This window comes from Chelonoidis abingdonii, chromosome 2 (assembly GCF_003597395.2).
Source record: "Chelonoidis abingdonii isolate Lonesome George chromosome 2, CheloAbing_2.0, whole genome shotgun sequence".
Classification (NCBI taxonomy): domain Eukaryota; kingdom Metazoa; phylum Chordata; order Testudines; family Testudinidae; genus Chelonoidis; species Chelonoidis abingdonii.
The window spans coordinates 155,746,378-155,766,807 of NC_133770.1; the positions used below are offsets into that span (position 1 = coordinate 155,746,378).

Consider the following 20,430-nt stretch of genomic DNA (forward strand, 5'->3'; position numbering starts at 1 on the left):
CAGCAGATGAGCAACAGATTAGATGAGCTCCCTTGAAGTTCTTTCATCTCGGGAGAGAGGCTGTAAAATGAGGAGAAAATTGTTTAAATGCCGACAATTTCATTAGACTCCGTGGAAGTCTCAGATGCAGATACATCCCCATCAGCCAGCGATAGCATCAGATGCTGCTGCCAGTCCTGGCTCTAAGAAAGAAAATGGGCTTCAACAGAAACTCATCTTTTCCAAAGAAGTTGGGGGTGTTCATCCAGGCCGCCAAGTAAAAAACCTGGGTGTGATTTTTGCACTTCTCTTCTTAGAGGCACAAAGGACAAAGTCCACAGCCCAGAGAAAGTGAGGGAGCAGCCCAACTAGCCCAGAACTGGAAGGGCAGAAGAACCCCATCTGAGCCGCTGCTGCTACGGCTTCACTGCTATTGTTATTCAACCTACTAGATCAGGGGTCGGCAACCTATGACAAGCATGCCAAAGGTGGTATGCGAACCGATTTTTGATGGCACAAAGGGCGCGCTGAGTTGCTCAGCCCACCACTGCTCTGGGGCTTTCCACCGCTGGCTTCTGCCAGCCAGGGTCCTGCCCCCAGTTCCATTCAGTGCCCGCTGCTGGCCTGCGGGAAGGAACCTCAGGCTGGCAGGGGGCTGAGACCCAGCTGGCAGGAGATGGCAGCTGAAACACCAGAGCGGGTTGGCGGAGACGCTCAGCCCACTGTTGAAACCCCAGAGCTGGGCGGGCTGACCTGCTTTGGGGTTCCGGCTGCTAGCCCCACTCACCTTGCTTCTGGTTGGAGTTCCAGTGCAGGCCCCCTGCCAGACAGGATCCAGGCCTCCGACCCTGCTCAGCCCTACCAGCCGCCAGCTCCACTCACCTCAGTTGCCGATCTGGGGTTCCAGCTGTTGACCTCCTGCCAGCCGGTTATCAACTGATCACTCCAGAGCCTGTGTGCAGCTTAAAGTATCCAAATAGGTGCCACCAGACACTGGAAAATTCAGCAAGGAAAAGCAAGGGCAGGGATCACACTAAACTAATAAGATCTGCATTTTAATTTAATTTTAAATAAAGCTTCTGAAACATTTTGAAAACCTTGTTTACTTTACATATAACAGTAGTTTAGTTATATATTACAGACTTATAGAGAGACCTTCTAAAACATTAAAATGTATTACCGGCACACAAAGCCTTAAATTAGAATGTATATATGAAGACTCGACACATCACTGCTGAAAGGTTGCCGACCCCTATACTAGATCAAAGCTAACTCAGGTCTGTCTCCCCGCGATGCAGCCACATCTCTGATTGCAGTGTAGACAGTGTCACTGTTCAAGTTAACTGCATCTGTATTTCCCCTCCATGGTCCAACGAGAGCCTTCGCTCTTGGGTTTCCAGCTCCCTCAGCCATTGCCTTTCTTAGGTGGAGAGCTGCGTCTCTCTCCCTTCTCAGTGGGGATTTCCAGCCAGGCCATTTCCCGGCCTTCACTGTGTTATTCCCAGCAAAAGATAATCTGCCTAAGCAGGCCTGCGTCACTTCTCCCCTCAGAGATGGGACCAAGTGCAGTTGCTACAGTTATAAGTTACCACAACGTTCTTTCTGTGCAAGTCAATTTTATTCTGAAGGTAAAAGCACTGCCAAGAAAGTGTATTAAACACTAGAAAAGAACCTACACACCTGCTAATAAACTTTCCTGAGATTGCCCCCTGCTCCTTTCCATACTGGGTTAATCCTTCAAACCCCACACGGGGCACAAGTTCAGAACTGCCTCAGCTCAGAGGTAGCACCCAGTCTTATGCAGGCTGACCAGATGTTTTATAGGGACAGTCCCGATATTTGGGACTTTGTCTTATATAGGTGCTAATTACCCCACACTCCCATCCCAATTTTTGACTGTTGCTATCTGGTCACCCTAGTCTTATGGGACTTAGTATGCAAAAGTCCTTCTAACCCTTCCTTAAGGTTGAGAGGTCCTGTCCATTTGCTGGATCAGAACAAGAGCTCTGAGTCTGTTCACCACCAAGTTCTTTTTTTTTCTTGTCAGGTGCTCTCTAGAGAATCCAATTTGAACCTCTGAAGCAGTGGTTCCTAAACTTTTTGGCTGGCGGGCGCCAGACGAAGGACCCTGGCAGTGGTAGAGCACCTGCTGAAATGCCGCTGAATTTCTGCAGCACTTCAGTGGTGACGCCTCTTGATGACTTCACTTGTTGGTGGCAAGTGGCATCATTGAGAGGTGTCGCCACCGAATTTCTGCAGTGTTTCGGTGGTGACGCCTCTTGATGACGCCACTTGCCACCAACAAGTGATGTCATCGAGAGGCGTCACCGCTGAAATTCTGCTGCATTTCGGCGGTGACTCCTCTCGATGATGTCACTTGCCGCTGACAAGTGACATCATCAAGAGGCGTCGCCGCCGAAACACCACAGAAATTCTGAGGAATTTCAGCAGTTGCTCCGCCGCCAGCCAGGACACGGGCGCATTTAGCCCACCACTGCTCTGGGGCTGCATTGGGGACCCCTGCTCTGAAGAAACAGTGACTAGGTCACCAGCTCTCCAATGCCAAAGCTACAGAGGTCTGATAACAGGAGGAATTATTTCAGCGAACCTCCTCCTCCTCCTAGGGAAGTTACATACAACCTCACAATAATACACACACATATACACACACATACACACACACAATTGCATTTTGAATACAATGGGCCCCCCGGCTATTAAACTTGATTCAATAAGGTTTACCCAGGATATTGCAGATCTGTTGCAGGCAGATTCTAAAACAGTCCAGGCTGACCAAGCTGTCAGTGGGTGGCAGCGCCACCCAAAATTGCCATAGATCTATTTGCTAGAGCCCCCCTTCCACTCCCACCCTGGCATCCCCTCTAGGGCTATCGCAAATAGTGGCTGCTTTACACAGTGCCTGCACTAAGGGAATTCTTCCTCTGATATCTCCCGGGCTTTTACAGCTCTAGTATGCTTAGGGTGACCATACCTCCCCTTTTGTCTGAGATAGTCCCCTTTTTCAGTTCTGTCCGGGCTGTCTCTATTTTTTCACCAAAATTGGGCATTTGTCCAAGTTGCAAGGCAGAGTGGAGAGCTGCTACCCGGGGAGTGGGGGCTCAGCTGAAGGCAGTGTTGCCCGCCAGCAGGAGAGTGGAGAAATTTGATGCTGGCAGGCTGCGTTGCCTTCAGAGCTGACTGCCTAGATGACGCAGAAGTTGGTGGGTCGGCCCCAGCCACAGGCAGCATGGGACTTGGGTGCTCAGCATCAGCCCTGGGCGGTGCAGAGTTCGGTAGATCAGCCCTGAGGTCTGTGGGTCAGCCTCAGCGCCATCTGTGGGCGGCTTGGGGCTCAGGTGCTTGGTCCCAGCCCTGGGCGGCATGAGGAGGGTGGCTTTGGTGAGCCCTGTGTGCAGGGTTATGTGGTGGCCTCAAGCAAGCCCCAGTTCATCCCATTTTTACTTTAAGAAATATGGTCACCCTATTTGCTGCAGAAATATAGGGGGACTGCAACAGGGCCCCAGATCACACCCTCCGTTTCTAGCTAATAAAAACATTTACCCTAAAGGGTCACTCCTGCTCCCACTGAAGTCTGTGGGAGGTTTGACAGTCATTTCAGTGGTGGGGTGATCAGCCCAGAAAAGAACTTCTAATGACCATGGCGACTATTCACTATATTATTTGTCGTATGCAAGCCGGTCAAGCCAAGCCACAATGTTCTTATCAACAATGTTCAAGGCACAAAGACCACTAGGAAATTGAGTTAGTTAGCATTCACTTCATGCAGATGTCTTTCAATATTCTAGCATCATACTGGGAGATTGGCAGTATTGTACCCAGCATCTGATATCGGGAACAAAACACAATTTCAACTGATTCTCACACAAAAGAAAAACCAGATAAAACCTCCATCTACTGATGCCAGCATGGCTGATCCCTGTGTCTGCTTTACACGATGGCCATGTGATCAGATTCGTTCAGAAGGCCATTCAACTTTGACTGGCACAATCAGACTTGAGTGTCAAACTTTCCCCTCTTCTCCAACAGCACTAACACTCTTGAGAGCTTCTCATTCCACTGTTATGAAATGCAAGGTTTTGGTGGTGGGGAATTCTGCTCTGTTACACTGATGTAAATCTGAAGTCAAGTGGAATGACTCTGGATTTACACCAGCATAGCTGAGCAGAGTTTGACTCCATGCTTCTAATCATCATCGTAAAATTTTGCCCTCAATCAATGGAGCAGCAAGCTAAAAAGAAATTCAGGAGCTGGTGAACGCTAACCTAAAAACAGTGTTATAATCCTTCAGAGTAGCTTAATCCCAGCATGATGACTTTGGTGGCCTGATGAATGATGCATATTCCATAAATTATCTGCCCTAAGTGCCTGATATCCAGTTGCTCTGTTCCTGCCTTTAGGAAGGGTCAGGGGGTATGGTGGAAAGTGGTTTTTAAGCCAGCTTTGATATCTTATCCCCCTGCTGCAAGTAAAAGCAGCCTTGGGGCTACTCTACCTTATGCTCTGCTTCACATGGTCTCCTGTCAGCCCTGGAAGGCAGAAAATACCCATAGTACTTCTGATTGGCCCTGACACCAGACTCTGGGAGCAGGTTGGGCATACAGACCTGAAGGCAGTTCTATGCTGGCTGTGAAGGCATTTGCAAAAGGGGTGTGTAGTGAGGCGGCCTTCCTCCGAGGTGCCCCGGAGAACGAAGAGCCCAGCCAGAGGCCAGACTGGGCGAAGCTACAGAGCTCTGAGCCTACCCCGCAAAGGGTCAAGCGCCGACCCGGAAGTATAAAGGCAGGCCCTCCGAGCTCAGCGAGGACCCAGCCGTCAGAGAGGCCAGATGTCTGCGACCAAGCCCCCACTGGGGAGGCCTGGCTGAGCCTGCCCCGTGCTTGCTACCCAGAGGAGGACTGGCCGAGCCTGCCCTGCTCCAGCTGCCCAGAGGTAGAACCGAACCTGGCCCGTGCTCGCTACCCCGACCAGGAGCCGAGCCTCCCTTTCGCCACCTACCCCAAGGACCAGCTGAGTCCACCTGTGGACACTCACCCTGAGGAGCTGATGGTGGTTGACCCCTACGCTGACACCACGACGACCCAGGTAGGTCCTGAGGGGGAGTACGGAAGCAGCCTGGGGGCAGCCGACCCCAGTCAGGCTGCGGAGTTGCCGGAGCCAATGTCAGTGTGTTGTAGCCAGGATCCCCACTGATACAGCAGCAGACTGCCTGCCACTGCTAGGGCCCCGGGCTGGGACGCAGTGGAGCGGGAGGGCCTGCGTCCCCCCCGCCACCCAACGTCTGGGTGGCAGCCTCCCCCTCTCCCTGGGCCTCAGGAGGCCAAAGCCGAGAACTGTTATTGCTCAGCCCTGCTTAAGGGCCTGAGCCTATTTGACTTTGCTGTGTTTGCTGCCCCGCCCTGACCCAAGGGCCGGGCCTAGAACTGCTATTGCTCAGCCCTGCTTAAAGGCCTGAGCCTATTTGACTTTACTGTGTTTGCTGCCCCGCCCTGAACCCAGGGCCTGGGCTGGACAGGCTGAACTGCTTGCTCGGGGTAGTGAGGCGGCCTGGCTCCCAGGCGCCCCAGAGAACGAGGTGCCCCTCTCTTGACAGCGGACCCCCTTACACGTGGTACCTGACCAGGGACCTTCTGCCCAGAAATGTGGGCACGGGCCCTCGACCCCTCTGAGAAGGGGACTGGGAGAGAGAGAGCCACCCCCCCGAGACATGGATCTGTCCCAGCCCTTCGCCTTCTTGACCGAGAGCCAGGAGCGACAGCAGGCGGCCCAGCTCCAGCAACAGCAAGAGCAGCAGGCCGCCCAACTCCAGCAACAACAACAGCTGGTCGAACAGCTAGGAGCCCAGCAGCACCAGCTGGTTCAAGACCTGGCCGCACAGCACCAGGACTTCCAGAGGCAATGCCTCCAACATTTTGCGGCAGCGCTGTCCCGACCCACGGAAACCCAGCCGGGGGGCCCCAAGGGGACCCCACGGCTGAATCCACCGATCCGGCTGAAGAAGATGAACCCTAGAGATGACCCAGAAGCCTTCCTGGTAACCTTTGAGCGCGTAGCAGCCGTCGAAGGGTGGGCGCCGCACCATTGGGCTTCCGTCCTGGCCCCGTACCTGACGGGGACCACCCAGACGGTCTATCGAGGCCTGTCTGCGGAGGCGGCCCAGGACTAAAATCAAGTAAAGGCGCCAATTTTGGACGCCTTGGATGTGAGCCCGGAGACCTTCTGCCAGCGGTTTAGGAGCCTGGCCTACCCCACCGGGGCCTGGCCCCGGATAGTGGCCCAGGAACTAAGAGAAGCATGTAAGCGGTGGTTGCAGCCCGAAACCTGAACGCCGGAGGAGCTCACGGAGCAGATCGTGTTAGAGCAATTTCTCCACATACTCCCGCCGCAAGGAAGAGTCTGGGTCCTCCGCCATCGGCCTACGACGCTAGCCACTGCCATCACCCTGATGGAGAACTTCTTGGCTGTGGAGTCCTCGGTGAGTCCAACCACCCGAGTCACCACCTCCGGGGCAGTTCGCCCCAACCTTTAAAGGAGGGGGCCTCCCCCGGGCTGACTCTCAAGGTTCCTACCGGGTGTCCGAGCCCCGACCCCGACCCACGGAGGCCGCGGGGCAACAAGCTCCAGGTCCGCCTCCAGTAGCACGGGAAGCCACCCGGGGCCCTCCCGGCGGAGCCGCAGGAATACGTCCCCGGCCGGGTCGAGCAGACCTTGGGCCCTGTTTCTCTTGTGGGAAGTATGGCCATCTACGACGGGACTGCCCGGCGATGGAGTACAACTTTGGTCAGGTTTACTCGAGGGAAGCCCACGCCTGACGTCCCCATACCACCAAGATCACGGTGCCCGTGGTCCTGGAGGGGTACCCAATGGTGGCTCTCATTGATTCCAGCTGCGGCCAGACGCTGCTTCGCCAGAGCTTAGGGCCCCAGGCCGACACCCGCTTGGGGATGATCAGGCTGCAGTGCATCCACTGGGATATTCGGCCATACCCCAGTACTCGGGCCCAACTAACCGTAGAAGGGGTCACTCGACCGATGGTGGTAGGCCTTGCCCCACGCCTGGTGTACCCGGTGATCCTGGGGCGGGACTGGCCCAAGTTCGCAGAAGTCCTCCGCTGCAACACTGGGGGACACCCGGGGGTCATGCCAGCCTGGGGAGGAGATTCCCTGGAGGTCGGGGCTGGGGAAGGGGAAACGCCCGACCCCACTGAATGGACGAACGAGTTAGAGGACTCTCTCTCCGAGGGGTTTGAGGAACCCCCGCTCCAGAGTGACTTCTGCTGTGATCAAAGGGCCAATCCCACCCTCACCCACTTCGAGTTGCGGCAAGAAAGCCTTTACTGGGTCGAGAAGGACCCCCGTACGGGGGAGTCCCAGACCCAACTCCTCGTGCCCCGCTGTCATCGGCAAGCCGTCATGCTAGCCCATGACGTCCTGGCAGCTGGACACCTCGGCCACAAGAAGACTTTGGCCCGGATTTTGATGCGCTTCTTTTGGCCTGGCGTTCATCAGGACGTGCAGAACTACTGTAAGTCCTGCCCCGACTGCCAGTTGGCTGCTCCGGCCCAGAACCCCAAGGCGCCCTTGATCCCCATGCCCTTAATCGAGACCCCCTTCGAACGGGTGGCCATGGACCTGGTGGGCCCACTCCCCAAAAGCGCTGCAGGGTTCCAGTATATACTGGTCATGGTCGATTATGCTACCCGGTTCCCCGAGGCCATACCCCTCCGAAATATCATGTCCCATAGCATCGAAAGTGAGCTTGTGAAGATCTTCCCCCGTGTTGGCTTGCCCTGAGAAATCCTTACGGACCAGGGCACCAACTTTACCTCTTGGCTATTGCAGCAGGTGTATGAGGTCCTGAGAATCAAGCAGCTGTGCACGTCGGTCTACCATCCTCAGACCGACGGGCTGGTTGAACGATTTAATCGGACTCTTAAGAGCATGCTCCGTAAGTTCCCCCCAGATGACCTGCGCCGCTGGGACCAGTTACTGCCACCTCTGCTCCAGGCGGTTCGGGAGGTTCCATAGTCATCCATCAAGTTCTTCCCCTTCAAGCTACTATACAGCCAACGGCTCCAGGGCCTCTTGGACCTAATGCAGGAGACCTGGGAGCAAGCCCCGTCACCCGCCCAGGGTCTCTTGAAGTATGTATTCCAGCTTCAGAAGCGCCTTGCGCAGGCTGGGGCCCTGGTGCGCAAGAATTTGAAGGCCGCCTAAGAGGCTCAGGCCCAGACCTACAACTGAGGGGCGCAGACTTGGGACTTCCAACCTGGAGACCGGGTTTCACTCCTCCTCCCTTCCAGTGAATCAAAGATTCTGGTCCGGTGGCAAGGACCTTATGAGGTGGTCCGAGAGATTGGGCCTGTCACCTACGAGATCTACCAGCCTGACTGGCACAAGAAGAAGCAACGATACCATGTGAACCTTCTAAAACCATGGTGGGAGCGAGAAGGGCTATTGATTAACCCCTACCCACCAGACCCCGAGCTGGGCCCCCAAGTAGCAGGTCTGGAAGACCCCGAAGGATCCCAGCTTGGACCGACGCTGACGGCAGAACAACTTAAACAGACCCAGTCTCTCCTACTGGCGTTCCCCCACACCTTCACAACCCAACCGGGGTGCACCACCCTCGTCCGTCACACCACTCGGACGGAGTCTGGTATGGTGGTCCGAGGTGCAACCCGGCCCCTGCCATATCATGTATGGCAAGTCATCGAGGAAGAGGTATGGGCCATGCTGGACTTGGGGGTCATCGAGCTGGCACAAAGCGAATGGCGCAGCCCAGTCATTCTGGTACCGAAGCCAGATGGCACCCGACGATTTTGCATTGATTTCAGACACATCAACGCCATCTCGAAGTTCGACGCATACCCAATGCCCTGGGTAGATGAGTTGCTCGGCTGGTTGGGAGAGGCCCGTTACATCACTACCCTTGATCTGAGCAAGGGGTATTGGCAGATACCACTTGAACCAGCCTCCAGGGAGAAGACCGCTTTCGCCACCCCCATGGGTCTATATCAGTTTACCCAGATGCCCTTCGGCCTCCATGAGGCCCCAGCCACATTTCAGCGGCTGATGGACCGCCTCCTCCAGCCCCATCAGGACTACGCGGCCGCATACCTTGATGATGTGGTTATTTTTAGTCGCCAATGGGAGAACCACCTCGAGCGGGTAGCCGCAGTCCTAAGGTCCCTGCGGGCAGCTGGGTTGACCGCCAACCCAAAGAAGTGTCAAATTGATTGGCAAGAAACGACACACCTGGGGTATACCATTGGAAATGGACTAGTAAAACCCCTCGTGGGAAAGGTTCAGGCTATTGCAACCTGCCCCCTGCTGGCCATGAAGCGACAGGTACGCCAGTTCCTGGGGTTGGCTGGCTACTATCGGTGACTCATTCCCCAATTCGCGGCTATTGCAGCCCCCTTGACTGGATTGCTGGCCAAGGACAGTCCGCGACAAGTACGATGGACCCGGGAATGCGACGATGCATTCCAGACTCTCAAGGCAAGCCTCTGCCATGAACCCATCCTCTACAGCCCTGATTTTGACCGCGCGTTCGTCCTCCAGATGGATGCCTCGGAGGTGGGACTCGGTGCTATCCTCTCCCAAGAGGTCGACGGGGAAGAACACCCGGTCATCTATATTAGCAGGAAGCTGTTCCCCCGGGAGAAGAACTACGTGGTAGTGGAAAAGGGGGCCCTCGCGGTAAAATGGGCGTGCGACACATTACAGTATTATCTCCTTGGAGCCCCCTTCACGCACACTCTGATGGCTAGCCCGAATGAAGGACCATAATATGAGGTTACAGCGGTGGTACCTGACATTGCAGCCCTATGCCTTTATGGTTCACCACAGGGCCAGGAAGGACCACACTAATGCGGACTTCCTTTCCCACGTGCGAGGCATGGAAGAGTCTGGCCCCGCTGCACGGGAGCCAGACTTGCGTGTGTGTGTGGGGGGGGGGGGGGGGGTAGTGAGGCGGCCTGGCTCCCAGGTGCCCTGGAGAACGAAGAGCCCAGCCGGAGGCCAGACTGGGCAGAGCTACGGAGCTCTGAGCCCGCCCCGCAAAGGGTCAAGCGCCGACCCAGAAGTATAAAGGCAGGCCCTCCGAGCTCAGTGAGGACCCAGCCGTCAGAGGGGCCGGATGTCTGCGACCGAGATCCCACTGGGGAGGCATGGCTGAGCCTGCCCCGTGCTTGCTACCCAGAGGAGGACTGGCCGAGCCTGCCCTGCTCCAGCTGCCCGGAGGTAGAACCAAACCTGGCCCGCGCTCGTTACCCCGACCAGGAGCCGAGCCTACCTTTCGCCACCTACCCCAAGGACCTGCTGAGTCCACCTGTGGACACTCACCCTGAGGAGCTGATGGTGGTTGACCCCTACGCTGACACCACGACGACCCAGGTAGGTCCTGAGGGGGAGTACGGAAGCAGCCTGGGGGCAGCCGACCCCAGTCAGGCTGCGGAGTTGCCGGAGCCAATGTCAGTGTGTTGCGGCCAGGATCCCCACTGACACAGCAGCAGGGACCCGGGCTGGGACGCAGTGGAGCGGGAGGGCCTGCGTCCCCCCCGCCACCCAACGTCTGGGTGGCAGCCTCCCCCTCTCCCTGGGCCTCAGGAGGCCAAAGCCGAGAACTGTTATTGCTCAGCCCTGCTTAAAGGCCTGAGCCTACTTGACTTTGCTGTGTTTGCTGCCCCGCCCTGACCCAAGGGCCGGGCCTAGAACTGCTATTGCTCAGCCCTGCTTAAAGGTCTGAGCCTATTTGACTTTACTGTGTTTGCTGCCCCGCCCTGAACCAGGGCCTGGGCTGGACAGGCTGAACTGCTTGCTCGGGGTAGTGAGGCGGCCTGGCTCCCAGGCGCCCCGGAGAATGAGGAGCCCCTCTCTCGACAGCGGACCCCCTTACATGGGGGTATTTTCAGGGGACTGTTTCTGACCCCTGCATGCTGCCAATGAAACAGAAGGAAGCTTTAATACCTCTAAGGCCTGGGTTACACTAGCGGGGGGAGTTGAACTAAGATACACAATTTCAGCAATGCTGTTCACGTAGCTGAAGTCGAAGTATCTTAGTTCAACTTACCTGGGCATCCTGATGGCGGCGAGTCGACTGCTGCGGCTCCCCCGTCAACTCCGCTTACTCCTCCTGCTGAGGTAGAGTACGGGCGTCGATTAGCAGATCGATTTATTGCATCCAGACGAGACGCGATAAATCGATCCACGATACATCGAACACTACTTGCCGATCCAGCGGGTAGTATAGACGTACACTTAGGATGGAGATTCCACCACCTCCTGCTTATATAGCACTTTTTGCCCATAGATCTCAAAGCACTTTACAGAGGTGCTCAGTATCATTATCCCCATTCCACAGAAACTGAGGCACAAAGAGGGAGCATGACCTGCCCAAGGTCACCCCAGCAGCAGAGCTCAGATCTCCTGAGTCCCAGTCCAGTGCTGTATCCCCTAGGCCACACTTAGCTGAAAGTTTAAGTGTAAATGAGAATCAGACCATAAGGCTAAAATGCTCAGTCCAGCCCCTGGCCTGAGCACAAGGCAGGCCTTGCTTTCCCCAGTCTGTGGAGATAGGGTCAGGGGACCCATGCCTGCCCAGACCTCTTTGGACGGCTCCAGTGGGGCTTTTCCATGGGGCTGAGCTCTGTGTACCACCGTCCTGCCACTGTTTGCACTGTGGACCCGTACTGACTCCACTGCCTGGCTGCATTTCATACCTGCAGAGCTCAAGATATGCTCTAGCTTGGTGCATTCCATATAATGTCAGAGTGAGACTTCCCTATTACCATTAACTGAGGAGGTCTTGGCTGCTTTGGAATATTGATCTGACATCAAAGAAGCTTGCTTAGAAGTATCTAAATGTAAGGTGGTGCGTGTGTGGGAGGGGTTTTAAAGGTGATACTATTCATTATTATTGGGTTTTTTGGGTTACCAGAGTATCTATGAGCCCCAGTCATAAACCAAGATCCAATGGTGCTTGGTGCTGCACGGCTCTGCAGGAAACTCCACTTTCCTGCATTGTGTCATGGAGTCCAGTTCATATCTCTGTAGCCGCCATCCTAAGGGCTATTGTGTTACCCGGTGCTGGAGGAGCACTGGAGCAAAAGCAGTGCCTGCACTAGGACATGTTGGCTAAAATTTCCCTTCTTTCACAGGGGGCTGGAAGGGATGTTGAGAAGTCATCATGCCCAGCCCCTCGCTGATTGTGTTTTAGTTCTGAAAGGCTGGGCAGACATCCAGTGATCGAAAGTAATGTGTCAATTGCCCATTATCCTACACCTGTGTGCAGGAAAGAAAAGGATTGAATTCATATTGCAATTAAGCAGAAGCCTGCTGGACACGTGGCTGGATTCTCTCCCCTGTTTTCCTGCCACTTTGCAATACTCAGGCAGTGCCTAGTGGCAAAAATCTGTCTCTGATTGGCTCTCTGAGATTTTCCCGGCATAGGAATGCCTGCGTACTCCTATTGATCCCGCAATCTGGTGTAGGAGCATGTCTGGGCGGGGGGTAGAGCACACCCGAGCTTGGCCAGTTCTCAGCTGATGCCTGGTCCCTTGGGGACCGTACTACCTAGCGTATTTTAGAGTAGACTTTAGGGCGCTCTGACTTAGAGCAGGGCGGGGCCAAGGCAGCTAGAAGGACTCAGGAAGTTACAGCTAGAGTTGTTGAAATAATGGATTTTTTCTGTTTGTTGGCAATTAGAAACAGAAGAACAACCACTGCCACCTGCATTGGGGGCGTTGTTTGGGGTTGAATGCAAAATGACATTTTCTGAAAAGTTTTGGCAAATCCAAAAGTCAAAAAAATAGTTTGGGGTCTAACTAAATATTTTATTTTGACAAAATCATTTTGACAGTTTTTAAACATTTTTGATTAAAAAAAAATTAAAGAAAATTTTGAAACAAAAAGTCATTTTGAACTGAAAAATCCAAACCATTTAATGTGTTCCAACTTTTCCCCCCAATCAAAACAATTTGGTGAAACCTGCAGGAATTCATGAAATGTTTCTGTGGCATTGAATTTCCATTTTTCACCAAAAATAAGTTTGGGCTGAAAAATTTCACCTGACTCTAGTTATCACCAATTCCTTGACTGTCCCCTCCTCTCCTGGGCTAAGTAGATCTCTGCACAGTAAGGAATCAGGCTCAGGTTCTTTGACAACCCAAAGATTAAAAAGAAGTCCATGCACAGGGGACAATCTTAGTCAGAATTGAGCCACCAGCATGAATGAGGGGCCTGCTGAAATTTGCGCCCAGGCCTTAGGGTTAGGGTTTATTTCTGCCATGAGAGCCAGCACACTAAAATGTGTCTTTCTTTTCTAGGCCCCTTTGTGTGCAAGATGGTTCCCTTCATTCAGACCATCGCAGTTGTGGCTAGCACCCTCACCATGACATGCATTGCTGTAGAGAGGTACCATGGAATAGTTCACCCACTGAAGATGAAGAGACAGTACACAAACAAGAGAACCTACAAAATGCTAGGTATGGCTGTGTATATATGTAGGGTAACTGGTAATGGGGCATGGAGTTTTGCACCTCTACAGTCTAGCAAACCCCAAATGTTCAAAGATCATGAGTCAGGCTCACCAAAAGCCATGAGGTTGGCTTTCAGATCATGAGATTATGTACAAATAATAGATTTAAGGTTCTTTTTATTTGCCTTCTATTTATTTAAGGCCTTTTGAGCCTATAGGGTGCACTGAGGTCACCTTTTTGAAGCTTTCTACATAGCCACGAGGGCTAGAAACTTCCTTTTTCTTTTTAAGAATGAAGGCTGAAATCATCACATATCCACTTGACTCCAGGAGCTGGAGCTTTAAGGAAAACAATAATCATCATGAGACTCATGACAAAATTATGAGAGTTGCCAATACCATCTCTAGGACACGTTCAAATCCAGCCCGTGTTGGACAAACATAGGTGCATTCCCATGGAAGCTAATAAGGGAGCCTTCCCATTAACTTCCATGAGCATTGGCTTTGAGCCATTCTAGGTTGGTTGGTTTTTCTCTTTTATCAAAAATACAAGTCATTCAGACTGAAAGCACATGGTTTCTTTTTGTGTCTGGCTAAATACAACACCTGATATCTAAACACAACATCCAAGAGAAGTCAGATCTCTAACACAAACACACCAGTGCATTACACAATTTAATTCTCACTATTTTCTTGAGTCCACTCTAAGAATCTGATTCTGCTCTCATTTACACCATCTTTACATCAGCATGATTTCCGTGGAGCTATTCCTGATTCCCCACCTGCTCCACCATGGAAGTGTGGGGAGAATCAAGTTTTATATTGCTGCTTTCAAGCTCTACAGCACTATAATGACAGTGAGACTGATTCACAGAATCATAGAATATCAGGGTTGGAAGAGACCTCAGGAGGTATCTAGTCCAACCTCCTGCTCAAAGCACGACCAATCCCTCAACTAAATCTTCCCAGTCAGGGCTTTGTCAAGCTAGGCCTTCAAAACCTCTAAGGATGGAGAGTCCACTACCTCTCTAGGTAACTCATTCCAGTGTTTCACCACCCTCCTGGTGAAATAGTGTTTCCTAATATCCAACCTAGACCTCCCTGCAAGTTTATTCTGATCCTCCTCCTCACCCTGAATAATAGCTTGTTACGTGAGTGGCCTCACTGAAATCAGTGCTGTAGGACTGGGGCCCACTGTGACAATCTGGTTTACTTTTGCACTTAAAAACCATCGGTTTCAAAAAAATGTCTCACGTCAGTGATGTGTGTTTTTTGGTTTAATTGGATACATTTGTCCTTTTCTCCCACTTGACTAAATACTTCATACCTTAAACTGACCTTCACTGATATTCTGCTTCATTATTTTCCACTATTTTTATTGTCTTAAGGAGGAGAACTTTGGGCACCACATCATATCATCCTTCACCCTCTGTATAAATATTTATAATGATTAATGCAGCTTTTTCTTGCTATGCGGTTGGCAAAATTAAAAACAAAACAAAACAGGATATTTCAATGGCATGGAGCCATTGAACCTCAGGTTCAATGATGAATGACACTTTGCCCTAAATTTATTATAGAACTCTTATGTCTGGGCAGAATAGGTCCCTGTGCCTTGGGTGATTTCAAACCAGATTGCACAAAAGCACTAGGATGACACAATCCATGGATAAACCTGCATGGTTGGGATGGACTAGATGACTTGGTTTTAGAACTGGTCAAAAATTTTCCAACAGAACATTTTTCCATTGGAAAATGCTGTTTCACTGAAACAGACATTTTCTGCAGGAAGGTATCCGCTGGCAATGAAATTTCATCAAGGAAAAAGAATTGGAACCCAACATTTTGATGATGTTAGAGTGGAACAATTTGACACTCTCAGGCTGTTCTGTTTTGATTTCTCATTTCTAAATGACTTTTCGTTTGGAAATGTTCATTTATTTTTAAAATCAAAATCCAGCTCTCTTCAGGGGAATGCAAGGGTTCTTCCTGCCCAGGCAAAAGAGATTGTGTGTGATTGTGTGTGTTGTGGGAGGGTTAACATGGCTTCCCAACCCCACTTCCCAGACCCTAAACAGCCATTTATCAGCAGGCAAAAGATAGCCCAGCGGCACTGCAGTTATCTAGTGTGATTTTTGGCTTTACAACATTCAGCAGCTTGGCTTATTCAATGCTTCATCTTGCCTCCTCTGAAATCAATGACAAAGCTCCCTTCAGCAGGGCAAGTCGGGCTCACCATAAGAAGAGCTTGTCGGTTCAGGACTTCTTGCATGCTTACGGGGTTTTCCGTTTCATTCCCCTGCCTGCATAGAGGACCAGCGTACATAATTCTGAGCACTATGTCAATCCTCAAAACAGGGCTTAAGTGGGACTTCAGGGTGCATAGTCCTCACATTGGCTCTCTGCACAGGGCTAAGTTCATCTTCCAAGAGAAAAACAATCTGCATTACCTGTGAGTTTGTTAAAGAGAAAGAAAATCCTTCAGCCTGAGTTACACCATGCCAGTGTGACCCCACTGATTTCAATGGATGTAAAAGGGGGCAGGGTATCTCCCTTTGTTTGCATCCCGCATCTGGCTTTGTGCAGGCTTCAGGCAATTTTTCTGAAAGATGGATGAGTATTTAGCACTAGACCAAGGATAAGACAGAGAGCTCAAGAGGTGGGAAACTTTGTGAGCTCTTAAATCCTCTGAAATGAAAACATAATCGAGTGTCCTGGCACTAAAATAATTTGTTGGGGTCTCAGAAACACACTCCCTCACAAAAGGCTGCGGGGAGACCTGGGTGAACTGCGCAGGCTCCATTCATCTTATCTCAAACCCCACAGTGGGATGACATTTCTTGAACAGTTGTACAGCAGGTGCAATTAACAATAAAATTCCCATTCACCACCCCCAGTAGTTACATCTAAGGTTTGATCCAACACCCAATGAGGACAGTGAAAAGGCTTTTGTTGACTTAATTGAAATTTCCTCACACCCACACAGTTATTTCCCAATAAAAGTATATGGAATATTGTGCAGATGAAAAAATACAAAGTTAAGCAGCATGGAGTGAGACACATCAGTCCTTTTTAAAAAGATATACAATATATTGGGCCAAATTGGGCCATGATATACAATAGCTGCAATGGTATAAATCAGGACAAAACTCATATTTACAAACACATAACCAAACCAAAATTTCATTGCACATGAATTCACCCCTGCGCAGAGGGCTAACCCAAGGTCTATGCACCATTTACATCACATTTAAACCATATTTTGAGCACTTAAATGGTGCATAACCCACAGTAGAATTTCAGCCTACAATCTTATTCTGCTGATCTATGAGGCTTCTTTACTCACACTGAGTAGTAGTTTTCTTTAGTATAGCTCCATTTAAATCAATGGCACTATTGCAAGGCAAGATATCACTAAGCAGGAGCAAGGGAGGCAGAATGAAAGCATTTTGTGATTATTACTTTGGAACAATTTCCTTACTCTGAAAATTTGATTTCAAGTGAATAACATCTGGAGTTGCTGGATCTGGAGACTGAAATACCTTTCATTTTACATCAGAAAAAGTGTAGAAGATTAGATATTAGATTTTTAATCTGTAACTGATTCACCTTGATAACGAGTGAAGAATTCTCTGCAGAAAGAGGTAGAAACACCGTGTGAGCCCTGCAGTTATGCATAATTAACGAAGTGAAAAAACAAGATGCTTCTTGATTCACAAGCTCTCTGTTATCAGAAATCTAGATCCTCCACTCTTTCATTCTAGTCAATTCACTTGGCAAAGTAAACACTGACAAACACCTTGAGATAAATGTTGAAAAGTAACTGTCATAATAGAAATAATTAATTCTTCCTTTCTTCACTCTTTAAACAGGATTTGTATGGATGATTGCAGTCATTGTTGGGTTGCCCATGCTGTACGTTCAGACTCTGGAGGTAAATGCCAATGACCCATTCATGGAAGAGAATGCTCATCTGAAAACTGCTACCTAGTGTTATTGTTAGGGTATGCCCACCTGCAATAAAACATCCAGGGCTGGTCCATGTCACCTGATGCGTGCTGGTGGGGCTCGGGCTGTAGGGCTATGAAATTGTAATGTAGACATTCAGGCTTGGGCTGGATATGTCTACACTGCAGCACCTGTAGGCATACAGAGCTAGCTTTCATCTAGCCGGTTTAAATAACAATAGCAGTGAAGCCATAGCAGCCTGGGCTAGCTGCTCGAATACACCCCTGGTGGGCTTGTATAGTCCGTCCTGCCGTTGTTCCACTGCTATGTTATTCAAGCTAGATAGATCAAAGCTAGCTTAGATCTATCTATACACGCTGCAATCATGCCTCTGATTGCAGTGCAGATAGGCCCTATGGATCCTTGTGCAATAGTCTGATGGCTTAACTCACAAAATTATTTGTCTGAAATCTTGTCACTAAGAAGCTTATGACAATAGGATTGGCAGGCAATATATGTAGCACTGTTATCAGATAGAGAGGCCTGATTCTCCTCTCCTGCCAGTTTTATACCAGAGTAATCCCAGTGACTTCAGTGGAGTTAGTCGTGATATACACTGGTGTGAGAGGAGAATCAGGCCCAGAATGAATAGTAAAATTTTTGAGGGGGAAATCAGCAGGTAGTTTCAAAGAATGATGCTTTTACTGGATGTCAGTCAAGCCACCAGTGCCCACAGTTTGTCCCTGACAGTGACTTTAATCACAGTTAATTGGGGTGTCTGAGTATAAAACAACTGAGAACTCCTCTCCTTCCCCTCCTTTCCAGTGTGTTATTGTAGAAGTGGGAATTATCCATGCCCAGTGGCACTGCGCATTGCTGTTCTATCTGACAAGCAGAAGTAACATGCTTTATGATATCAGGACTTAAAATCTTGTTCTACACTACATTTAATACAGCTTAGACAACTGGCCAGGTCCCCTGCAGTCGTATATCAGTATAGCTTCGTTGTCTTAAATGGAGCTTCACCAATCTACACCAGCCAGTCCCTTAGCTCTGTTCTTCTAGCGTGAATCAGGAGCCGCTCCGAGGCTTTGACCGCAGCCTAACGGAGATCAGAAACTGTCCAAGTCCACTTAAATCCTTATGGCAAATGTCAAGTGTGTAAAACTAGTGAATTTTCATAGAGGTGATGAACCAGTGAGCAGATATTTACACCGTTACATTAGTTACATGCATAAAACATAATGGGAAAAGAATCCTATTAGCAGACAGAGAGAACTATATCTCAGCCGTGCAGCTTCACTGAAGGCATACTCCGTTCCATACTTATGCCCATGGACCAGTGCCAATTTACAGCAGATGACGAGCTGGCCCAGAGTAATTTAAATGTCATTTAAATGCCCTGCTAGGAGAAGAGCTTTGTGTATGTTCGAAAGCACATCTCTTTGACCAACAGAAGTTGGGCCAATAAAAGATAATACCTCACCCACCTTGTCTCTACTACAAGAATTAATTTTACAAATCTGAGTGCTTATTTAAATACCTTCTTGCCAGTAGCCTTTAAAAAAGAAGGTATTTATGTTTTCCAGTCAGACAGTAAGGATGGGCATGAAATGAGTGATTAACTCCCATTCCCTCTGCAAAGCTAGTTTCTCTGCTGCATTTTGCATTGTTCCCTCTGCCTCTTTATAAGCATCCTATCCTAGCAATTAGGGGCTTCTTAAGCAGTAGCACATCAGTTTGTAAAGCAGCATCCTCACTGGTAAACCATGTCATTCATTTTTCACTTTACATGGTAATCAATATATGCCAACTGCCAGGCCTGTCTGAGTTTTATCTCACTATAACTCTACAGCAGACAGAACTGTAAAACAGCTACTCTAGTTCGTAACAGAAATTTCCAAGACGCAGTAAGTAAAATTAAGTAGGGAGCTGGCAGAACTAAGCTATTGCTGTATTCATCAAAGGGTGCAATGCAGGGGATGTGACATCTAGAGCAGGGGAGACAGGGAAGGCAAGGTTCCTGGGTCTATTTGCTGGTTCTTCTTGTGACTTTGAGCAAATCACTCGGCCCTGAAAATGATTCAAGGGCTGGAAAAAAATACCTTCCAGCAAGAGACTTAAGGAGCTCCGTCTGTTCAGTTTATGAACAAACTCAAGAGTTGACTTAATTACAGTGTATAAATACCGACACTATAGGGCTCTTTAATCTAGTGGAGAATGGCATAGATAGAACAAGAATCAATGGCTGAAAGCCGAAGGCAGACAAATTCAAATGAGAAATAAGGCACATATTTTTAACAGTGCATGTGAATAACTATTGGAACAAATGGAAAAGGTTCAAAAAAGGGCAACAGAGATGCTCAAGGGTATGGAAGGACTTCCATACAAGGAGAGACTAAAAAGATTGAGGCTGTTCAGTTCAGAAAAGAGAGGGGCAGATTAAAAAGTCTATAAAATTATGACTGTGCAGGAGAAAGTGAATAGGGAAATTTTATTTAACCCTTCACATAAACACAAGAACTAGGATCACCCAATGAAATTAATAGGCAGCACATTGAAAACAAATAATAGGAAGTACTTTTTCACACAACACACAATTAACACCTGTGGAACTCACTGCCTGGGGGGATGTTATGATGGCCAAAAGCATAACTGGGTTCAAAAAAAGAACTAGATAAATCCAAGAATGATAGGTCCATCAATGGCTATCGGTCAAGATGGTCAAGGATGTAACTTCATGTTCGAGGAGACCATAGACCTCTGATTGCCAGAAGCCAGGAGGGGAAGACAGGGATGGATCTCTCCAAACTGCCCTGCTCTCTACACTTCCCCTGAAGTTTCACTGCCAGAGATAGGATACTAGTGGACCATTGGTCTGATCGTGTATGTCAGTTCTTATGTACAGTGACAATTTATATATAAGCAACAAAAATATTTTAAATTTTGGTGTTTCTGGTTTGGGTTCAAATTTTAAGGTGTTGTTCTATCTACCTACCTACT

The 20,430-nt window shown here is 49.8% G+C and overlaps 1 protein-coding gene across 1 annotated transcript in view; it reads left to right on the plus strand.

The window, feature by feature from the left end:
* The window catches only part of LOC116816019 (pyroglutamylated RF-amide peptide receptor-like), a 93,000-nt gene that overhangs the window by 63,606 nt on the left and 8,964 nt on the right, over nt 1-20,430 (plus strand). The window contains exons 2-3 of the mRNA XM_032764910.2: nt 13,328-13,486; nt 17,352-17,413. Of these exons, the coding sequence (XP_032620801.1) occupies nt 13,328-13,486; nt 17,352-17,413 (221 nt within the window). The remainder of the gene's footprint in view (nt 1-13,327; nt 13,487-17,351; nt 17,414-20,430) is intronic.